The sequence below is a fragment of the Salminus brasiliensis genome, chromosome 3 (assembly GCF_030463535.1).
Source record: "Salminus brasiliensis chromosome 3, fSalBra1.hap2, whole genome shotgun sequence".
NCBI lineage: Eukaryota > Metazoa > Chordata > Actinopteri > Characiformes > Bryconidae > Salminus > Salminus brasiliensis.
Window position 1 is genome coordinate 25,234,946 of NC_132880.1, and position 22,329 is coordinate 25,257,274.

Below are 22,329 nucleotides of genomic sequence, written 5' to 3' on the forward strand. Positions count from 1 at the left end.
TTAAAGCTATAATTTGCGCTCCGCAGATCAATGGCACTCAGGGCAGCCTCTGTTCCTGCCCATAATTAACTGATGGGCTTTTAACTCCAGCCTGAGGGTTTATGGCTGCTTCCAGAGCAGAAAGAAATTCTAATAGTTGTGGTTAAAAATAAAAGGCCCATTTCCCCACTTAAAAAAAAGGTTGTGGTGGTTTGTGGTCTGCTCTAAAAAATAAAGATATACAAATAAATGAATTAAAGGTTCTTAGAGTAAAGGCATAGAAGAACCCCTTGTGGAAAACCATTTCTATTAAAAAGATCTGAAAAAGAGTGTGTGAACGACCCTTTCAAAGGTTTTAAAACCGTCCCATGTTGTAAAAGAACCAAAGTGGTTCTTCAGTGTCAGCACTCTTTTGTTTGTACTGTTTGTAGCACCTTTATATTTTTAGAAGTGTATCATGCAAACTAGGGTTGGGCAACAAGGCAAAAATACTGTATCACAATACCGGAAGACATTTTCATGATGCACACCATGTATCACAATATGACAGACCACATTTATGCACAAAATGTACAAATCAAAAACACAACGTCCAAACACAGCATCCAAAACACACCAGAGCAAAAACTTGTGAGAGTTATTTGTTTATATTGTTTTTTACAAAATGCCTAGGTAGTAGGACACTGGCTAGTGGCCTCATCCAACATCGCTACCTCAGTGATAGAACACCAGCTACGGGCCTCTTCCAACATCGCTACCTTGGTGGTAGCACAATGACTTGGGGCCTCGCCCAACATCACTACTTCAGTGATAGAACACCAGCTACAGGCCTCGTCCAACCTTACAAGCTTGGTGGTAGCACACCGGCTAGCGGCCTCGTCCTGACATGGCTACTTCTGTGATGGCACACCAGCTAGTGGCCTCATCCAACATCACTACCTCTGTGATCGCAAACCAGCTAGTGGCCTCATCCAACATTGCTACCCCTGTGATAGCAAACCAGCTAGTGGCCTCATCCAACATCACTACCTCTGTGATAGCAAACCAGCTAGTGGCCTCATCCAACATCACTACCTCTGTGATAGCAAACCAGCTAGTGGCCTCATCCAACATCACTACCTCTGTGATAGCACACCAACTAGTGGCCTCATCCAACATCGCTACCTCTGTGATAGCAAACCAACTAGTGGCCTCATCCAACATCGCTACCTCTGTGATAGCAAACCAACTAGTGGCCTCATCCAACATCACTACCTCTGTGATAGCAAACCAACTAGTGGCCTCATCCAACATCGCTACCTCTGTGATCGCAAACCAGCTACGGGCCTCTTCCAACCTTCCAACCTTGGTGGTAGCACACCGGCTAGCGGCCTCGTCCGACATTGCTACCTCTGTAATAGCACACCAACTAGTGGCCTCATCCAACATAATGTGGTCATTTAACTCTTCGCAAATGTTGTATGATTAAATACCATGATATAACGTTAGAACAACGCCATGGCATATAACTAGCTTTAGCTAATTGCTGCCGCTAAGCAAACCAGTTTTATTAGTTATTTATCAGTTATTAGGGCTGTATCTTTAGTTCAATTGGTGTGTTGTCTATTGTCTTTGTCATTTTTATCTATTTCTGGCACTGCACCGGAGAAGTAGGCTAGGTATTAGTATAATGGCAAAGATGAATTGTGCAAAGTTATTGATAGCTACCTAAAGCATGTTGTCTAGGTGCAACTAGGTGCAACTTTAACTTTTATTAAATTGTTTCAACTTTCATTCAACCCAGAAGAAGAGCAGTTCAAAGAAAACACTGAAAGACCAATATGTCCATGATGTGTGTATGTTACATCACCATCTATAAATGTACATTAAGGTTTATACATTTACATATGTATTTGTATGTGCCATGTGAACCCATATTTTATTATTGCAGCAATCCTAAATATTCACCCACTCTTACAGTAATGAATGAAAAGTGATTAATCTGTCTAAGGTGGGGGGGGGGCATGTGATCTCTGAGCTAATGGGTTGGAGTGCATACGGATTTGAAGAGTAAATGTTTGTTCAGAGAACTGAGTGTGGTTATTTTACCTTTATTACCACAATGGGACACCGCCCATGGACTGGGAAGGCTGCTGGGTGTGTGTGTGTGTGTGTGTGTGTGTTCAGGAGACAGAAGGGTTTACACACTCCTGACCCATTTTCCAATGTGCATAGCACACAGGTGAAACCTGAGACGAGCGCAAGTGAGCAGTGGACAAACACACAATTACACACAGCAGGACAGAAAGCAGAGACAATACAGTACATCACTAACAGCATACTGAGATATAGAGAGAGACAGAGAGAGAGAGAGGAGGTTAAAGCTGTACTGACTACTAAATGAGAGCTGGAGGAAGGAGACTGAACAGGTATGAACACAGATTCGAACACAGGTATGAGCACTACCCACAACCTGGTTAAGCACCGACTCTTTAATGGTCAACAGGAGCAGAAGTGTCAGCCGGATGCTCCTAAGTCTAAAACACACACTCAGTGACAACTGTGCAGGCTGCTTTATTCTGGACTAATGTGGCCTTTATTCTGGATCTTACCTTGGCCTCCTCGTTGACGTCCCAGGTGAAGGAGACAGCATTGTAGGCGATCTCCTCGATGTTCCCGATCGTGTTGAAGCTTTCTTTGTAATCCGCTGCAGAGAGAACGGAGACCTCAGTCAGGACATCAGCTTTTATTACTGGATGGTGGAGGTGTATCGACTGCGTTATGTAACTCTGGTGAAGCGAGCTGGACACCGCTCGTGAGAACTGAGTACGGCTGCGTAATATTTGTGTAAAAACCTGTAGTATTACTCTGCCTCCTCACTACATGTTTCTTTCTCTTTCAGTGTAGGTTCTGTATCTCTCAGCTTGTCCAGAAATACACATGTAAAGCATGTCCTTTAGCGGTGGCTCAAAATGTGAATTACACCTCCCAACTGTCGGGGGAGCCCAGGAGAGCCTAAAAGATCTGGGAGGATTGACCATATCCTGAACTCCTCAAGTCATCCCAAAAATATTGAATTGAGTATGATGGATTCATCCATCAAACAGTTCCACTGCTTCACAGCTTAATACTGGGGGGCTTTATGAGCCCCCCAGAGCACATCTGACATCAGGCACAGTGTCAGTAAGTATTGCCTATTCTATTGGCAATACTTCTCTACAGAGACTAGATGAACTGTGAGTGTGCAACTGCACATCTATGTCACCAATGTGTGCAACTTAAAGTAGCTGAATGCATTTATCACAAGGCGTGTCCACAAACATTTGGACATAGAATGTATATTGAAAATGGCCATCGTTTCATTATTTTTCGTTATATTAATCTTTACCAAAAACAATGTGATTTATTTATTCAACAGCATATTTTACCTAAATTGTGTTGCTTATTAATGACAACACAAAGATTGGATCAGTATAAGTCGATACTCAGCATTAAGCAGATCGCAGATCGGACAGGGGGACAAATCATCTGAAGCCAGGCAGTTTAGATCAGTGATATCATATTCGTCAGGGTTAAAACAGCATGGGTATACCATTTGTAGTGCAAATAGAGTCTGATGGATTCTACACTTAAATATATACATTTTTATAAGGTTGCCACAAAATGCTGGGTGTCAATATACTGTACACTGTTGCTTTGTATCCCCATCCCCATGCTTTGTATTTTTATCGTTTTTCACTTTTGAGACTGTCAGTTTTTCTTTACACTGTGTCACAATTTTGGAGTGATATAACAATGATATAACAGTTGATGTACAAGTGGACCTTCTCTTTTCCAGAATCATGACGCAGCTGAGTGATGAACTGCTGTAATCCAAAGAAGATCTGCAGCGAAAATCAAAAACGGTATCCGTCTCCCACTGTAGGTAAACTACTGTTCATCTAGATTGCTCGGCCAGATAAGCCGTACTTGGCTTGTACAATAAACCGGCACGCTTCCATCCTGGATAAATCTTATCAGCCTGAGTAAACACGCTTTTTCTACCTTCAAAGTAGCTGGCTGGAAGAGATAAAGGCTATCTGCACTTTATGGCCTCTCACGCCTGTGATTGGGTCAACAACTCTGCCACTTCACAGCCGCGGGGAGAGGGTGGGGAAGCTAATCATGAACCGCTCAGCTGGAGTCGGACTGTCTGCGCTGAGAGCGCTTACTGCTCATAACCAGGGCCTTCAAGCCGAACCCTGGAACGGAGGATTTCAATTACAGTTAGAACCGTTACAGCTTTACGGCACTAGTGTCTGAAGTTGGCTTCTTTAGTTCTACCCTGAGGCAAAGAAGGACCACCTCAAACTGTGTGGAATTTTTTTTAGTAATTTCTAAATGACGTGCTTATGTGGTTTCTGACAGTGCATGACTCATTGTTATCTATAAAACAGTGGTGTACCTATGAAGGTTCCTGGGAAGCCAGATCTCCATTAAAGTTCTCTGATGCCAGTTAAAAAAATAAATGAGCAAAGACACAGGCATCTTACATTATGGGGTTCTTCAACAGTTCTTTAGTAAAGGCAGCGGTTCTATATCAGAATCTGAATCAGAATGTCTAGATTTTACCAAATATGTTACACATACAAGGAATTGTACTTGGTGAGAGCAACACAAGTATGATATTGAACAATTATAACCAATCACAATCACTATACAGAACAACTGAAAGTCAGAGTTTTTTAGCCAGGTTTAAAGGTTCTTCGCTACATTCTACTTTTTTTCAAGATTTACGAGGGTTCTTTAGAAGGTAGTGGTTCTAAACACTAGACATGAAAAGGTGACAGTGGTAAAGGTCAAGCTCAGAAACTTCTGGTAGCATCTGAGAAAACATCAGTGATTTTAACATTGAACATTTTTATGTGAATTCTGATACACTCTGAGACCCAGGGCAAATTCTCTTGTGAATAAGGCCAATCAAAAAAAAAAAAGGCTACTGGCTCCATAAGATGATCGCCACTTGTAATTTAATTTAAAATGAAACGCTCATCACCCATCTCAGTTACAAGAGTCTACTGAAATCAACGTGTTCTACATCACTTTTAGATGAAAGCTCAGCATTAGCTGGTTGTCTTGGTTATCATCAATGATTATTTACACAGATTAACATTTTAAAGAAAGCCTTTGAAGAAAGCAATCTGAATATGAGAAACCAAAACCAAGTGTAATGTAGCCTTGACTCTGACTGTTCCATAAAACTACAATATTTATATGCCGCTATGCTGTGCTTTCTATAAAAAAAACGATAAACATAGTATCTATGAGATGATACGAGAAGTATCTTACATGAGCAGCTGCTGTGCTGTGCTTTCTATAAAAACATCTATAAAATAAATAAATTAAATAAATATATGTGGTTCACATCAAGCACACCATGAGCCATTACAGCAATACTTAGCATGTAAACACAGATTTACCCTGAATTAATCATGATTTATTCATGACTTCAATATGCTATATAGCTTATGGCCTCAGTAAATGCTATCAGAGCAGCAGGTCAATCCTCATGAGTTACAGATCAGCATAATCAGGGAAAGCAAATAAAAAAGGATGTTTTAATAAAAGTAATTCATCCAACTTTCTGTTAGTTTTTCCTGAAATTAACGTAGGTTGGTCAGTGTCACTGTTTGATGTTTTTAGAGCAGTAAAATGTTTCCTTTTGCACATGGAAAGACATTCTGGTCTTTTTCAATTTCTTAGTTTTAATGAGAAAGAAACTAGCATAGGCAGTAAATGTGACCTAAGCAGTGATGTTTTAAATTTAATATTTGAAAAAATAGTGAGTAATATACTAGCAATTTAACCATAATACTGTTAGCTTGCTGGCTAGGAGGTAGTTGTCAAAGTCACTATAGCGAGATGTAACCAGGCCTCCCTGAGATGAAAATCCAGCTACATCACTGTATAAACATATATATGTTTATATATATGTTTTTATATCTATAAACATGGACAACAGTACAGTTTTAAGCATGGATTTGGACTGTACTTCTGTCCACTAGCTGACTGCATTCATTTGGGATGAGGTGATACTGTCTATATTTTAGTCCATGTTTATAGAGAAGAGTGAATCTTACATTGTCACAAATCACAGAAGTCTATTAGAGATTACTGAACTTCAAACACTTTGGGGCGAGTATGGAGTTTTATTTAGGCACACAGGTATCACCATGCTAAGTGAAGTACATAAGTTTCCATTACTTATTAGCTACGTTAGCATTGTAGTTAGTGTAAAACTACAGGAGCAAACGTCACACACCAAACATGTCTTGGCAGATCAACTACTTTTGAGATGAGAGACCGTTCGCATTTATGCGGAACTACTCTTTTAGAACAGCGTAGGAACAATCCATGCAGATTTACTCTTATTTTAGAGGTATGGGTTCCTTGCCTTTGTGTCTTGAGCTAAACACCTGCTCTTCCTTCTCCTTGCTGATCCTCACCTGGTTTTCTCAGACACTCGCTCCCTCACACACACACACACACACACACACACACACACACACACACACACAGTCTTTGTCCGTTAGTTAGTTCTCCCCCGTTAAATAGCCCCATTCAAATCCCGGATTCTGTGTCATGGCCCCAGGCCTGAAGAACAATCCCGCCTCAACTGCTATTCAAATCTCAACGGCAGAGGTGTCGGGTTACAGTCACTGTCTGCCCAGCCTGCGCCAGCCTACTGCGGCCTGCCACGGCCTGCTGGGGGCCACACGGCACCCAAAGGTCAAAACACCACTCCCTGGCCCCAGGGGTCAAATTGTAAAACAATTTCAAGGAAGACGGTGGACTCAAATAACCAATGAGAATTTTGTATTTCTACAAAACCATGTTTTTAGTACTTCATAGCTTCTTGATCTAGCATAAAAATGCTGTGCAAAAGTTTGAGACCATCTGAGACAATGAGAAAATCAGAAATTGATCTAACCATTCTCAGCACTCACCTGGGGAAAGGACCATATTTCCAGTTCCCATCCAAGACCTTGATTATTTAATCAATCCATCATTAAAGTAATTAACAAGGTTAATAATTTGCCATCAGTAAATGTAATAAATGTAGTACATTCATAAGTTGGCATTAATAAAGTTAGTACGTTAGTATTAATTAAGTTCCGTAATGCTTTCTTAGATCTGTGTATTTTGAATGTGTGCAGACAATATCACAGTACATCCAACAATAAAGGCAGCATGGAGCTGATGGTATGCTAGGTTTGATAGGGTATAGACATATATAGATAGCTTAAATAAGATCTCCTGAGATGACAGTTTTAAAAGCTTTGTCCTTTTTTGCCTGAAGTTATAGCACCCCTTTGCACCCCCATCCACACCCTCTGGAATCTCCTCATCCCAGTATAATCCCATCATTCAGTCACCATCTGCCACTGACTCCTAATTACACCCTCAGACTTCTTCCAGGCTCTTCTTCCTGGATGAAGTGATCACATTCAACACCTCATTGACAGTGAGAAAACTGGTTCATTCTGCCTTGTGCTTTCAGACCTAAATTTCGTACTGCCTATGTTTATGAGTAACTTGACCAGTTTGTCTTGTTTGCTTGCCAGAACCAAAAAACGAATCGACTAATAAAAAAGATTAAAATAATCAGATGATGTCATAATAGGCTGCACTAGTGGTAGGAAATAATGCCATATTTAATGATTAACATATTGTCAGTACTTAGACAACACTGACCAGCTTAATGTTTCATTACAAAAGACATAATTAGTCTTGTTTAATTGGATGTAGCACAGCAGATAGCAGTTCTATCAATCCTGCAGCTAAAATCTGGCATTACTTGAGAATAACGACACATGTTTAACTGTATATATACATATATATACATATATATATATATATATATATATATATATATATATACAGAGGGGTTAAAATGGTTTTGAACATGCAGATAAGGAAAACCAAGTCAAACAAATGAGAAAAAAACTATTATACTTGGTAATGAAAATGATATTACAAACATCACATATCTGTGAGTGGTGGCAACTTTTAGGGTCATTTGAAGGTTAAGTTAGAGTCAATTATTAGAGTTAGTTGTTTGCAATTAAGTTTCATTAGGGTTTCACTTCTATCAACCAAGAACAGAAAGCAGAGGCTGCAGTGAACACAGGTTTCACCAAAACTGGACAGTTGAAGGCTGGAAAAACAAAACCTGATCTGACAAATCTCTATTTCTGCTGAGGTTCACAGATGGTGTCTGAAATTGGCATCAAAAGCATGAATTCATAGACCCAACCTGCCTTGAGTTACCAGTCTAGTCGGTAGAGATGGTGTAATGGTGTGGGGAACGTTTGGGGAACGTTTGAATGCCACAGCCTGTTTGAGTGTTGTTGCTATTCATGTGCATCTCTTCATGGCCACAATTGACCCAACTTCTAACGACAGCAAAGAAAAGCCCTACCCAGTATTATGACAGTGTTACTCAGTGGGATATACAGATTTCTAGTGCCTTATTACTGGTTGCTTGGTTAATGGAAACATACAATGTTTATTAAGCTTTCAAAAATACATTTTTCTTTTGTGTTGAAAGCTAAAACAGAATTAATATATTAATATTTTTGCACCATCGTCTACCTTCAGGCTGCCATCCAATCAGCTACTTTATACCAAGTAGTATACCAGGTTGGTGTTGTTTACAGACTCTCTAGAATTCTAAATTCTAATTCTAAATATTTCTTTGTGATCCATGCAGGATCACGTTTTCCCCATTTTCACTTTTCTGTATCATCTAAAAACATTTGAACATTTCACACTGAAAGGATCAATAGAAAAGCTCCAGAATTGTTTGCAATAAAATAACTTCACGCTAACCTACATTGGAAGGTTTTTGCATCCTCCTGGAAAGTATTCCTATTCTGGACATACTTTGGAGATATGTTTGAATACAAAATGGTATAGCAAGTGGAGGCTAACCTGGTCGTTAAGGTATTTTAAATTAGTATTAAATAATTAAGGAAATGGTGAATGTGACAAATGGTGAAGTTCTGCCACCAATATCCACACTCTTTCCAAGCGGCTATTTATTCTAACAAAAGGCCACATCTGCTAATATAATGCAATGAGGTTGAAAACCTTGTTAGTAGTATTGCATTCATATGTACCACAATAACAATTATAATATTTAACATACTGCCCAGTCCTACATGCCCTGCATGACACTAATCCAGAATAGCGCAGTGAGGCACGACGCTGGACACGAACGAGTTTCTCTCTCATTATACTAACAAATTACAGCAAGTAAACAACCGACTTCCTGATACACTCACGAACACTGGCTGTGTCACAGGCTGCCCACTTCACTATCTGTCTCTTTAACACGCCTCCTTCATGTCCACACTCACACACGCGTGTGTATTTACTTAAAAAAAGGTGTTGGAAATGATAGACTTTTTAATTAGTGAGCGTGTGCAGACGACACACTTGAGTTGTTTTAGACAGTCAGTGTGTCTAATTCTAACACACCTGTTTAATAAACACACAAATGTGTTATTCCTGCACAATGTGTGCTGATTCTGTGTCTGTATTAATAGAACAAAAAGTCTAAAATAGAAATAAGATATTTTAATAAGAGCTATATTATACATGTACAAGTAGGGCACAATATTTACATTACATTTATGGCATTTAGCTGACACTCTTATCCAGAGCGACTTACAAGGTTACTTGTATAACAGGGGTGGGTCAGTGTAGTGTTAGGAGTTTTGCCCAAGGACTCTTATTAGTGTAGCGCAGCATGGTCACCCAGACCAGGAATCGAACCCCAGTCTCCCATGTGGTATGGTAGCTCACTGGCAGGTAGTGGTGTTATCTGTTGCACATAGTATGCATATAGTAGAAGTAGAAGCACAAGTGGAAGTTTAGTGGTTTCCACTTGTAGGTAGGTGCTATCTGAGTGGTCACTAGAGTGGTTAGTATGGTTTCCCAGGTAGTGGCTAACATGTCCCAGGTGACTGCTAATATGTTTCTAGCGGCTGCTTTGGTATAGCAGATGGATGCTGGGGCGGCTGTTAAGGTATTTCACATATTCCTGACACAGAAGATGTCATCTGACACATTCCCAGCCAGTGACATATCTGGAACCTACAGAAGGACTAGAGTGCTGATGTTCAGATGATAATTCAAAGATGTGACTGGTTGATTCCTCTGTCAGTTCCTAATTGTGTTGGTGGTCAAACTGCTGCTTCAGTTCTATCAGTGAAGCCCCAACCAATGGGAGAGCTTGTTTGGCTGCATCTTGCCCAGATACCACTGAGAAACGAATCCTGATTGGATCATTTTCTGTTTAGCGTTTTAAAACTTATTACAGACATAAAGTTAGAGCAACCTAAATGACCCACCGATTTTTCCAGTATGTAAAACCTCTTGAGACCCTGCGTCCTCCTATGGGGACATTGCGTTTCTGCTTCTCTGCACCATGATACTTTTTACTTTTCACAACTTTGACCCTTTGGCCTCATATGAGGACATATGACGACGTCCTGTACAAAGACTAAGTTTCGTTTTTATACTTGCTAAGTTCTAATAATGCCAAATAGGAGAAATAAAAAAATAATAATGCACACCTGGCAAAAGTCTGGGTCTCAGGAGGTTAAGTCAGTAAATAAACAGTAATAAAAGTATTAATATGTGCATGCACTGCTGGAGACAACCTTGGGTACTTAGATGCTACTTGGATGTTTATATGTAGCACCTTAGCCCTCAAAGCACACCTTTTTGTTTCACTGAATGGCTACATTTGAGTGAAATGGTAGATAAAGAAGTCATATCTTCTGAAAAACATGAAATAAATCAGATGTTCTGTTCTAACTGGGCTTGAGGCATTCCTCTCTCCTGCCATAAAAGACCATGACAAATGCAGCGCTCTATTAGCAGAGTAACCTCAAGGTTAATATGTGTTTATGAATTGCCCATCAGCCTCTTAGCATAAACACCGTTCAGGTTAGCCATTCATAGGTCCGCTAAAGAGAAAAGGACATTCCTCGCTCTGTCCGAACAAGTCTCGTACTTTCACCATTCACTCCCTTTCTCACGTACCACCCATGACATGCTCCGCACACAGGTTACGGCTTGTCGTGCATCAAAACCTCTGTCTGTTTCCTCAGAATGGAGATGTGTTTGCGGAAACCGTCATAATAGTTCAGCTTTTACTGAACCTGGAGGCATTTCAGGGCTAACCGAAAATATGTACCCCTATCACATCCCTATCTCCAAAAGGGGAACTTTACAGGAGAATGAAAACACCTTTCTAACTTTCATTGGAAAGTTGGACAGATTTTGTAAAACGTCATTTTTTGGGTGTCAAAAAAAAAAAGTCAAAATTTGGGTAATTTTCATTGGTCCATTCTTCATGAATTTTAAAATGACACAAAGAACAACTGCCAGGTTTGAATAGTCATTTTTTTAAATATAGCAAAAATTTAAACTTGCAATGAGACATTTAGAATCTAAATTGACTTTTTTATTGAATCGTGATCATTTTATCATGAAACACAATATGCTTTTCTGAGCATCTCGTGGATATCGTCAGTGCTTATGGCCCCTGGCAAACTAAATCTGCTCCTCAGGGCCACCAGTGTAAATGTATGTCCTATAAAAAAGTATGCCTTATAAATATCTTCCCAAAGTCTAATAACTGTCAGGTGTACTTCACCAGCATTGCTCCCCTCTCGATGTAAAATAAGCGGTCCTAAAAGTGGGTTAGGCTTACATTAGCATATCCTTGACCAATCACAAGGCTAACATGGCTTTGAGTCTGAGCAACCAGGTTTAGCTAAAGCAAAACCTAGAGCACTGAAGCTTGCGCCACAGCAACATGCTTCATTGTCCCTTATATCTGATGTTCGTTGCATCTTCAGCACAGAATTTACCGGCTGGGTGCTGGGACGGACGGGAGGTCCCGACACAGGGAGATACGTTGCCCCATGCCCTATAGTAACAGCGGGCAGCCAGCCACCAAAGTGGAGAAGCAGAGAAGTGACGGGCGCCAGATAGGAGGGATGGGGGGGCATGTGGGGCAGCAGCTCCCCCAGTTGCGGCTCGAGCTTGTATCTGTAACTTGGTTACAGGTATCAGAACCTCAGTAAACCCTAAAGATCTGTGAAATTACAACCGCAGTTCCACAACCGCAGTAAAATGCTAAAAGCGCAATTTCTCTGTCTCAAAGCTGTGTGCATTGCCATGGAAACGCAAGGCAACTTTGTTTGCCAATGATAGAGGGCTGTCAGTCACACACATTCATTTGAATATTAAGGCCACACCCAGACCTTTCTCAGTGCATTATGGCGATTTTTGCTTTGCAGAACTTCATAATATCAAAATATTTTCCCGGGGGATTTAAAGAACACTGACCAACTGCACCTGTACTAGATCTGGTCACACTGGGGCAACATTTTAATAAAAAGCAAATTAAACAGATGTAAGCGGAATCCGGCCAATGTTAATCCAGATACTGTCCCGAAATGAAATGCATGTGAAACCTGTGTGCAGCCCTATTGTTTACATTAGGGATCAGCTGACAGCACTCCATAACACAGCGGTGATGCCAGAAGACAGATCCAAAATCCTCCTTGAGCTGAAGAGAAGGAGGAGTGGGTACTGTACTGGAGTTGAGCGTCATCAACACGTAAACATCACATCATTTAAACAGGGGAACCCAAATCTTTACATACAGCCGTAACTTCTGTTTTTCCCATCTCTGTTTCCTCCATTGTGAATGAGCTCTTCCACCATATGCTCAAAAAGGAAGCTCAGACAATCTTTTCACTCCCCAGTGTTTTTAACTACTGCGGGAAATGAAGAGGAACCAATCTCCTGTGGCCCTGAGGGGGCTTCAGCCCAACTTCCCCCTTGTCAATCAAATGTAGCTGATCATGCAGGACATGACTGGTGTCTAACGTTTGCTTCTTTAGTTTTACACTGGAGTTACGAGGCTAATGTAGTTGCATGGTGCTAAATAAGCACAGTTATCTGTAAAAACACTGAAGGAGCAGCGGGCAATATGGAAATTGGCAATTTGGTCTTTTCATCTCCATTGTCAAATTCCAACAGCACATTTTTTTTATTTTCCACAGAAATCAGTTTTTAAAGCTTATTCTGTTATATTTTAAGAAGGCAGGATTATACTCAGGAATAAAGTGATTGACAGCCTTGGCTGGAAGAGAAGGCCAGCAGCACCGGAAATTAGTTGTAGTGGATCTTGAGCTGCACTTTTAAAGTTGAAACATTCCCCTTGCCCCTTGTCTGGGGCAGTGGTGGTTCAGCGGTTATTCAGCGGGCTATTGATGATGGCAGCCCACCACTCCGGACATGTGTGCTCACTGTCACTGTGTGCGTTTGCTTACTAGTGTGTATGTGTGTGTTCACTGGTCAGAAATGAAGGCCAAATTCCATCTGTATCTGACACAAACGGTGAATTTTGTGGTTGTTTTTTCTTGCATCCAGGGGAAAAATCTGCTTTTCTTCTGCACTGTCAGGGAAATGGGGCAGGTCTACCTAAGTAAACAAGTCTGGCTCCGCTTCTGGTCTCTACTGCGCAGACTCTGATTGTAGCAAACAATTAGATAGATAGATAAAAAGACTTGAGATGAGATTGGTGACAGTCTAAGCCCAGTGTCTGTTAGCAATGTTAGCCTATCATCTATTTATCCTCTTATCTACTTCTTCCTAGTGATGGTTCCATTTATGCAGACCCTACCACAATCACTGGGTGCAAGGCATCAGGGAGCCAGTCCATCACAGGGTACAACACACACCCATTTATTCACACTTAGGGGCAATTAAACATGGCCAATTCCCTTACAGTGTGCTTTTGGGAGCTAGGAGGAAAATGGAGCACCGTTGTGCAGATGTACAGCATACAGTTATAATTTTCAAGTTATTTACTGTTCTTAATACTATTACAGTGACTGTGTTCAGAGAGCAGATTAGAAACGATGAACAAGGACTGAAGAACAAGTTAGAAAGCTTACCGATATCCAGAACTCTCTGCTTGGCTGTGTGCTGGCGAGAGTGCCAGTATCTCCAGTACTTCAGCTGCTCATCTCTGTTCTTATCTTCGCTGAACACAACCATGATCACACTCTGGATAGAGGGATTTGGGAAACCAAAAATGAAGACTTTCTAATTCTACTGAATACATGCACTACAAGCAGTTTGTTTGCTCAGCGTGAGTGGCTCCCTTACCCGCAGTTTGCTGATGGGGTGTCTGAGGCGCTTATTACTGCCCGTTTCGTTCAGTGTGATGCCGTAGAACTGGCCTTTGTTTAGGTAGGTCATGGGCCCTTCGCCCTGTTTCTGCCGCAGCGACCGGCTGGCCTCCAGAGTGTACTGAAAGGTGTCTCTGAATAAAAGCATGGCAGAGACTTATATCAAATATACAGTAGGGTGTGTCAGTCAGTTGTAAACAACTAAGTGAGACAATGACACTTAAATAGCAATGCAAAGCCATGCAGAAAGGACACTTACACATCTGACGGGTCAAAGACGAACTCGTTAGCTCCCAAAGATGACGGCCGATACTTCTACAACATAGAAAACAAAACAACTGTTACTTTCTTTATAATATCTAAATTTCTACCATGTTGTGCATTTCATGCTTATGTTAAATTAACAGTTCTTATGCTTCTGAATGTGAAAAAAAATGTGAAATTTGAACAGGGCTGCCCAAATGCTGGGCACAGGTACAAGAACAAGATTCTATAAGATGTTGGAAACATTCCTTCCACATTCTGGTCCATGCTGACACAACTGCACCGTAACACCACCTCTACAAGACTGGACTGTTGACACAAGGCAGGTTGGGTCCATGGATTCATGCTGCTGGCTCCAAACTCTCACCCTACCATCTGTATGCCTCTGCGGAAACGGGGATTCTTTAGATCAGGCTACGGTTTTCCAGTCTTCCAACTGAACAGTTTTGCAGCCTCAGCTTTCTGTTCTTGACTGATGGAACTATGTGGTCTTCTGCTGTTATAGCCCACCTACCTCTATGTACAACGTGTTTCAAAGATGCTTTTCTGCACATCATTATCTGGGTTACTGTAGCCTCTCGATCAGCTCGAACCAGTGTGCCTATTCTCCATTGACTTCGCTCATCAACATGGTGTTTCTGTCTGTAGAACTGCCACTCACCAGATGTTTGTTCTCTATTGCACCATTCTGAGTAAACCAACTGACTGACAGACTCTCTTAAGGTAAGCGAGAAAACGTTCTACATTTGATTTTCCTGCCAAACTATTGCTTTACCACAATAGCAGCTTGGCCCTATTCATTAACTCTGTGTCCTCCCACCTCGCTGCTGTCCTCCTCGTACGTGCTGTCTGGGCTGCTGCAATGGTCATCTTTCCCAAAGCCGTCGTGACTGGCCGGCGTGGAGTCGAACGAGTGTGTGTGTTCGTAAACTACCCGTGTCTGCTCCTCGCCCTCCGCTCTGTAGTGCAGACTGGAGTTCATGAAGACTGGACTGTATACCTCTGCCTTCACCACACCGCCGAACTGCTCACGCTTGCAGTCCTGCTGCTCTGCATTCACGCACAGGTTCACCGGCACCGACTTCAGAACCTGAACATGATTATCCACTGACTCAGAGTCAGCACCACTGCTGCTGCCCACAACACTAATTCTGAAACAGACAGATATGGATACATATCAATATTATATATGTAATAACAAATGAATAATAACATATCCCATACGTGTGTGTATACATATATATATATACTTATATGGGTAATTTTGCCTCTGACTAACTGACAACTGAAAATCATCCAAAACCGACAATCAGAACCTCTAATAGCCGCAATCTTGCTAATCTTTTAATACTTTCATCATTGTGTGTGTTCATGTCCCTTAGAAGCATAATACCGTGTTTGTAATCACGTGACTGCGCTCTTTCCAGTCTGTGACATGGAAGTAACATGAAGGTGAAATCAAACACAGTGCCAACTGAGCAACTGGAGCAGCTTATATAATTAATTTCATTACATTAATCGTAATCGTGGTCAAATGTTCAGATAATAATAATGTATCACCCAGCACTAAATTACTGCCATTTTCACATAGTCCCTCCATTGTCTCAGAAGTAATTGAACAATGAAGAGATAAAAGGTTTCAAGGCAATATAAAATATTTAATGGCAAATTAAGAGGATAAACGGTTTGGAGTTGACTGAAGTGTTGAATGTATATTTGGTAGCTGTAACTCAACTCAATATACGTTTCATAGAGGTGTGGCTGGTCATGATGGAGGTCATCATTAGGCTAAATGCCAAAACTTCAGCAGTAGCCATAAACATTTGGTATATATATATATAAGAAGGAAAACACCAAAAAAACTGAAAGACCACCGAAGACAAAAAAACAAACCCGGAAAAGTTTGGTTTGACTGATAGAAAACATCCGAAAGAGAGCGCTCAGAAATCTTTGGACAGAGACTCAGCTTTTAGTTAAGCCATGGGCTTCAGATCTCAGGCAGACACAGACTGCAAAGGATTTGCATCCGAGTGCTTACTTTTGAGGCTGTAAAAAAGGAGGGACCGTGTGATGACTGTATATGAAACCTCACTTAAATCTTAACCTCAGGACCAAAAATAAAAAATTTTACAATATGAAACAAAATGCAAAGTTGTGCAAATTTGTGAGCGTTCTGAAAAGCTTACAGACACACACACATACACACCACAAACATGCATACAAATGAGTAGGTGAGTAAATGATTATTCCTTCAGCCACTTACTGAACACCACCTAGTTCATAAGCATTACTCACTTATTTTACCTGGGCTGAGGTTGTGTGTGTGTGTGTGTGTGTGTGTTTGTGTATATGTATATATTTAAATACTGACCTTTTTTCCTGTTCCTCTGTGATTTCTACTACTTTGGCAATGGGCATTACCCTCTTATCTTTGGGAACCTAAACAAGATGAGAGCAGAAAATTTAATCTACTAAAAAATGCCAAATAAATGTTGGTAACAGTGATAATATTACCAAGCACAGTCTAAGGCAGTATTCCAGCAATTTATCAAATGTATGTAGTTTCCTCCTTGCAACAAAATACAGTAAAAAATAAGCTTTACTGTTTATCACAGTGCAGGACTAAAAATTCTAAACGAACACGTACCGGAGGTCAAAGAATCAATTAACATGGTGATATGAGCTATGAGTCTGTTAGATATTACTTAACAACTAGACTCAACTCAAAGTGTCTTTAGTTTAGTCTTAATTTCACGTGTCTTCATTAGGTGTACACTATAGCTAGTAAGATCTAAAGTCTACACCTACAGAAGCAAACTACATTTGGGTACATTTGAGTGTTTGCTGAATCAATTCATAAATAGCAACATTCATACACACAGAATATCTCCGTACTTTAAATCCATATGCCTCAGGATTAGCATCAGGTATCAGCTCACAAACGCTACGAGGCTGTGAGGTTTATTATGAAACCAACACAGAAATAAATCCTGCCACTAAGCATAGGGCTGAGATATACTATATGCCATTCACTTTCAGAGTATGACATGTGATAGCTAAGTGAGAGGCAAAGCATTCTACAGTACACTCTCAGGTCTAAGGCCGTTAAACAATGTGGTTTCTGCTGTGTGTGTGTATGTGTGTATGTTTTGCCTTTATTTTGTTTATGTGCTGATGTGTACCGTAGATTAGGCTCTGTATGGGAAGTAACACGCATAGAGGAAGTTTGTGGTGAGTGAAATTCCTATATTAAAAAACAAAAAATACTATTTTAAAATTGTTTTTGTTTCCGTTTTAACAGAATAATTTATTTCTGTAAAGCCATCAAATAAAGGCAAATGATTGCATGAAGGCGATTCCCTGATTCATTTCAACTGCATCCAGGCCATGTCTCTGTTCATCTAACAACTGAAAGAAGTTCAGTTGGGTGAAGAACTGTGAGAATGATTTGATTACAGTTTAGTGAATCATAAAAGCACACATTTCACCACAATTCAATTTTACTGGATTGTTTTGTTGGTGTTGTGTGCGGGTTATTTTAGAATACCCAGCATACATCTATTCACAAATCTTGTACCTGCTACACTGGTCATGTAAGCTGTGAAGGCATGCAAGGTGAATGCTATACTTCACTCAATTCATTCGTTCATCTTTTACAACATATACCTAACAATTTCACTATTAAATAGTAAATGATACATATGTGTTCATCACATTCAAAGCATTGTTGCTGTAATATTGTAATACTGCTATAATAACTATATGCCTTATTAAAGACAATCTGTCAATGCTCTATATCCTGATAACTAAAGGTGATTATCTGCTCCATTTTTTTAACTGCATCCAGGCCATGTTTCTGTTCAACGACTGAAAAAAGTGCCCTGGAAGACACTTTGGATGAAGAACTGTGACCTTAGAATGATTTGATTACAGTTCAGTGCATTACAAAAGCAGAAAGTTCTACTGAATTGTATTGTATGTTTTTTTTTGGTTTGTTATTTTTGAATACCCAGAATACATTTATTCACAAATCTTGTAAATAGAACAAAAATAAATACTTTAAATACTTTAGTAAATATTATAATAAAATAAACAGGTACTATTCCAAACTAAATGTAGAATGGTGCTCTCTTTTGCTTGCTCTGCATTCAATTTATAATTATAAAAAAAATAAAGTAAATGGTCAAGAGGTCATTCAGAGTGGTTTGTTGTAAAACGCTCCATTCCAAAGAAACATACTGTGCCAGAATTGTTCACAGTGGTAGTGAATGGAACGTCTGAAGAGTTAATGCCCCTAAAAGCTTATACACCAGATTTTTATGAATACGCTGCCTGATGTCCAAGACCTGATGTCCTTTTTTACCTCGGTTCTGACAAGCTTTTGGGTCTAAAATGTAATTGCAGGGTGTTGTGTGCATTTGTACCACCATATACTGTCTATCCTGGTTGTTCTGACCTTGTAGTACTCATAGAGTAGCCCCAGTGCCGCTGCGCTGTCCTCATCTCCATTGATGCTCATCATGGCTTTAGTGGCTGCAGTCAGTGGGTTCTCCAGGTACGACCTCCAGGCTTCATCTTCACTCGTGTAGGCCCGCCGTCCATGGAACGACGGCTCATTGGGTACCACTACCACCAACCTTTTACTGCCACACACACACACACACACTGTTATTAATATTCAACCTAATAAGAGACTGTAGCTCCACCTCCGTTTATACCACAATACCTACATTTAGAATGTTATTAATATTCAACCCTAATGAGAGACTGTAGCTCCACCTCAGTTTATATCACAATACCTACATTTAGAGTGTTATTAATATTCAACCCTAACGAGAGACTGTAGCTCCACCTCAGTTTATATCACAATACCTACATTTAGAGTGTTATTAATATTCACCCCAATGAGAGACTGTAGCTCCACCTCAGTTTATATCACAATACCTACATTTAGTGTTATTAATATTCACCCTAATGAGAGACTGTAGCTCCACCTCAGTTTATATCACAATACCTACATTTAGAATGTTATTAATATTCACCCTAATGAGAGACTGTAGCTCCACCTCAGTTTATATCACAATACCTACATTTAGAGTGTTATTAATATTCAACCCTAATGAGAGACTGTAACTCCACCTCAGTTTATATCACAATACCTACATTTAGAGTGTTATTAATATTCAACCCTAATGAGAGACTGTAGCTCCACCTCAGTTTATATCACAATACCTACATTTAGTGTTATTAATATTCACCCTAATGAGAGACTGTAGCTCCACCTCAGTTTATATCACGATACCTACATTTAGAATGTTATTAATATTCACCCTAATGAGAGACTGTAGCTCCACCTCAGTTTATATCACAATACCTACATTTAGAGTGTTATTAATATTCAACCCTAATGAGAGACTGTAACTCCACCTCAGTTTATATCACAATACCTACATTTAGAGTGTTATTAATATTCAACCCTAATGAGAGACTGTAACTCCACCTCAGTTTATATCACAATACCTACATTTAGAGTGTTATTAATATTCACCCTAATGAGAGACTGTAGCTCCACCTCAGTGTATATCACAATACCTACATTTAGAGTGTTATTAATATTCAACCCTAATGAGAGACTGTAGCTCCACCTCAGTGTATATCACAATACCTACATTTAGAGTGTTATTAATATTTACCCCTAATGAGAGACTGTAGCTCCACCTCAGTTTATATCACAATACCTACATTTAGTGTTATTAATATTCACCCTAATGAGAGACTGTAGCTCCACCTCAGTTTATATCACGATACCTACATTTAGAATGTTATTAATATTCACCCTAATGAGAGACTGTAGCTCCACCTCAGTTTATATCACAATACCTACATTTAGAGTGTTATTAATATTCAACCCTAATGAGAGACTGTAACTCCACCTCAGTTTATATCACAATACCTACATTTAGAGTGTTATTAATATTCAACCCTAATGAGAGACTGTAACTCCACCTCAGTTTATATCACAATACCTACATTTAGAGTGTTATTAATATTCACCCTAATGAGAGACTGTAGCTCCACCTCAGTGTATATCACAATACCTACATTTAGAGTGTTAATATTCAACCCTAATGAGAGACTGTAGCTCCACCTCAGTGTATATCACAATACCTACATTTAGAGTGTTATTAATATTTACCCCTAATGAGAGACTGTAGCTCCACCTCAGTGTATATCACAATACCTACATTTAGAGTGTTATTAATATTCAACCCTAATGAGAGACTGTAGCTCCACCCCTGTGTATATCACAATACCTACATTTAGAGTGTTATTAATATTTACCCCTAATGAGAGACTGTAGCTCCACCTCAGTGTATTTCACAATACCTACATTTAGAGTGTTATTAATATTCAACCCTAATGAGAGACTGTAGCTCCATCCCAGTGTATATCACAATACCTACATTTGGAGTGTTATTAATATTCAACCCTAATGAGAGACTGTAGCTCCACCTCAGTGTATATCACAATACCTACATTTAGAGTGTTATTAATATTCAACCCTAATGAGAGACTGTAGCTCCACCTCAGTGTATATCACAATACCTACATTTAGAGTGTTATTAATATTCAACCTTAATGAGAGACTGTAGCTCCACCTCAGTTTATATCACAATACCTACATTTAGAGTGTTATTAATATTCAACCCTAATGAGAGACTGTAACTCCACCTCAGTTTATATCACAATACCTACATTTAGAGTGTTATTAATATTCAACCCTAATGAGAGACTGTAACTCCACCTCAGTTTATATCACAATACCTACATTTAGAGTGTTATTAATATTCACCCTAATGAGAGACTGTAGCTCCACCTCAGTGTATATCACAATACCTACATTTAGAGTGTTATTAATATTCAACCCTAATGAGAGACTGTAGCTCCACCTCAGTGTATATCACAATACCTACATTTAGAGTGTTATTAATATTTACCCCTAATGAGAGACTGTAGCTCCACCTCAGTGTATATCACAATACCTACATTTAGAGTGTTATTAATATTCAACCCTAATGAGAGACTGTAGCTCCACCCCTGTGTATATCACAATACCTACATTTAGAGTGTTATTAATATTTACCCCTAATGAGAGACTGTAGCTCCACCTCAGTGTATATCACAATACCTACATTTAGAGTGTTATTAATATTCAACCCTAATGAGAGACTGTAGCTCCACCTCAGTGTATATCACAATACCTACATTTAGAGTGTTATTAATATTCACCCTAATGAGAGACTGTAGCTCCACCTCAGTTTATATCACGATACCTACATTTAGAATGTTATTAATATTCACCCTAATGAGAGACTGTAACTCCACCTCTGTTTATACCACAATACCTACATTTAGAGTGTTATTAATATTCAACCCTAATGAGAGACTGTAACTCCACCTCTGTTTATACCACAATACCTACATTTAGAGTGTTATTAATATTCAACCCTAATGAGAGACTGTAGCTCCACCTCAGTGTATATCACAATACCTACATTTAGAGTGTTATTAATATTCAACCCTAATGAGAGACTAAAATGCTCTGTTGCTTTACCCTTTTTAAGTAGGCTGAACATTCTTTCATTTTTACACTGCATGTGCACACACCCAACTGAACCCTATCTAATGCATCAGTATGTAAATGATGATGTTCTCGTTGCATGCTTCTGAAAATAAGCCTGTTGACTGCAGCATCAGTAATCTACGTGTGTTTTCTTTTTTTCTACAATCAGCCACAATGCCGTCATTAATATCCTTATCTTATCAGAGCCATGTTGTGGGT

The 22,329-nt window shown here is 39.6% G+C and overlaps 1 protein-coding gene across 1 annotated transcript in view; it reads right to left on the reverse strand.

The window, feature by feature from the left end:
- Positions 1-22,329, reverse strand: part of grhl2b (grainyhead-like transcription factor 2b) — a 33,530-nt gene that overhangs the window by 8,664 nt on the left and 2,537 nt on the right. Inside the window, exons 2-8 of the mRNA XM_072674705.1 lie at positions 18,943-19,129; positions 16,858-16,925; positions 15,292-15,637; positions 14,482-14,534; positions 14,200-14,356; positions 13,986-14,097; positions 2,571-2,665 (exon numbers count right to left, since the gene is read on the reverse strand). Of these exons, the coding sequence (XP_072530806.1) occupies positions 2,571-2,665; positions 13,986-14,097; positions 14,200-14,356; positions 14,482-14,534; positions 15,292-15,637; positions 16,858-16,925; positions 18,943-19,129 (1,018 nt within the window). The remainder of the gene's footprint in view (positions 1-2,570; positions 2,666-13,985; positions 14,098-14,199; positions 14,357-14,481; positions 14,535-15,291; positions 15,638-16,857; positions 16,926-18,942; positions 19,130-22,329) is intronic.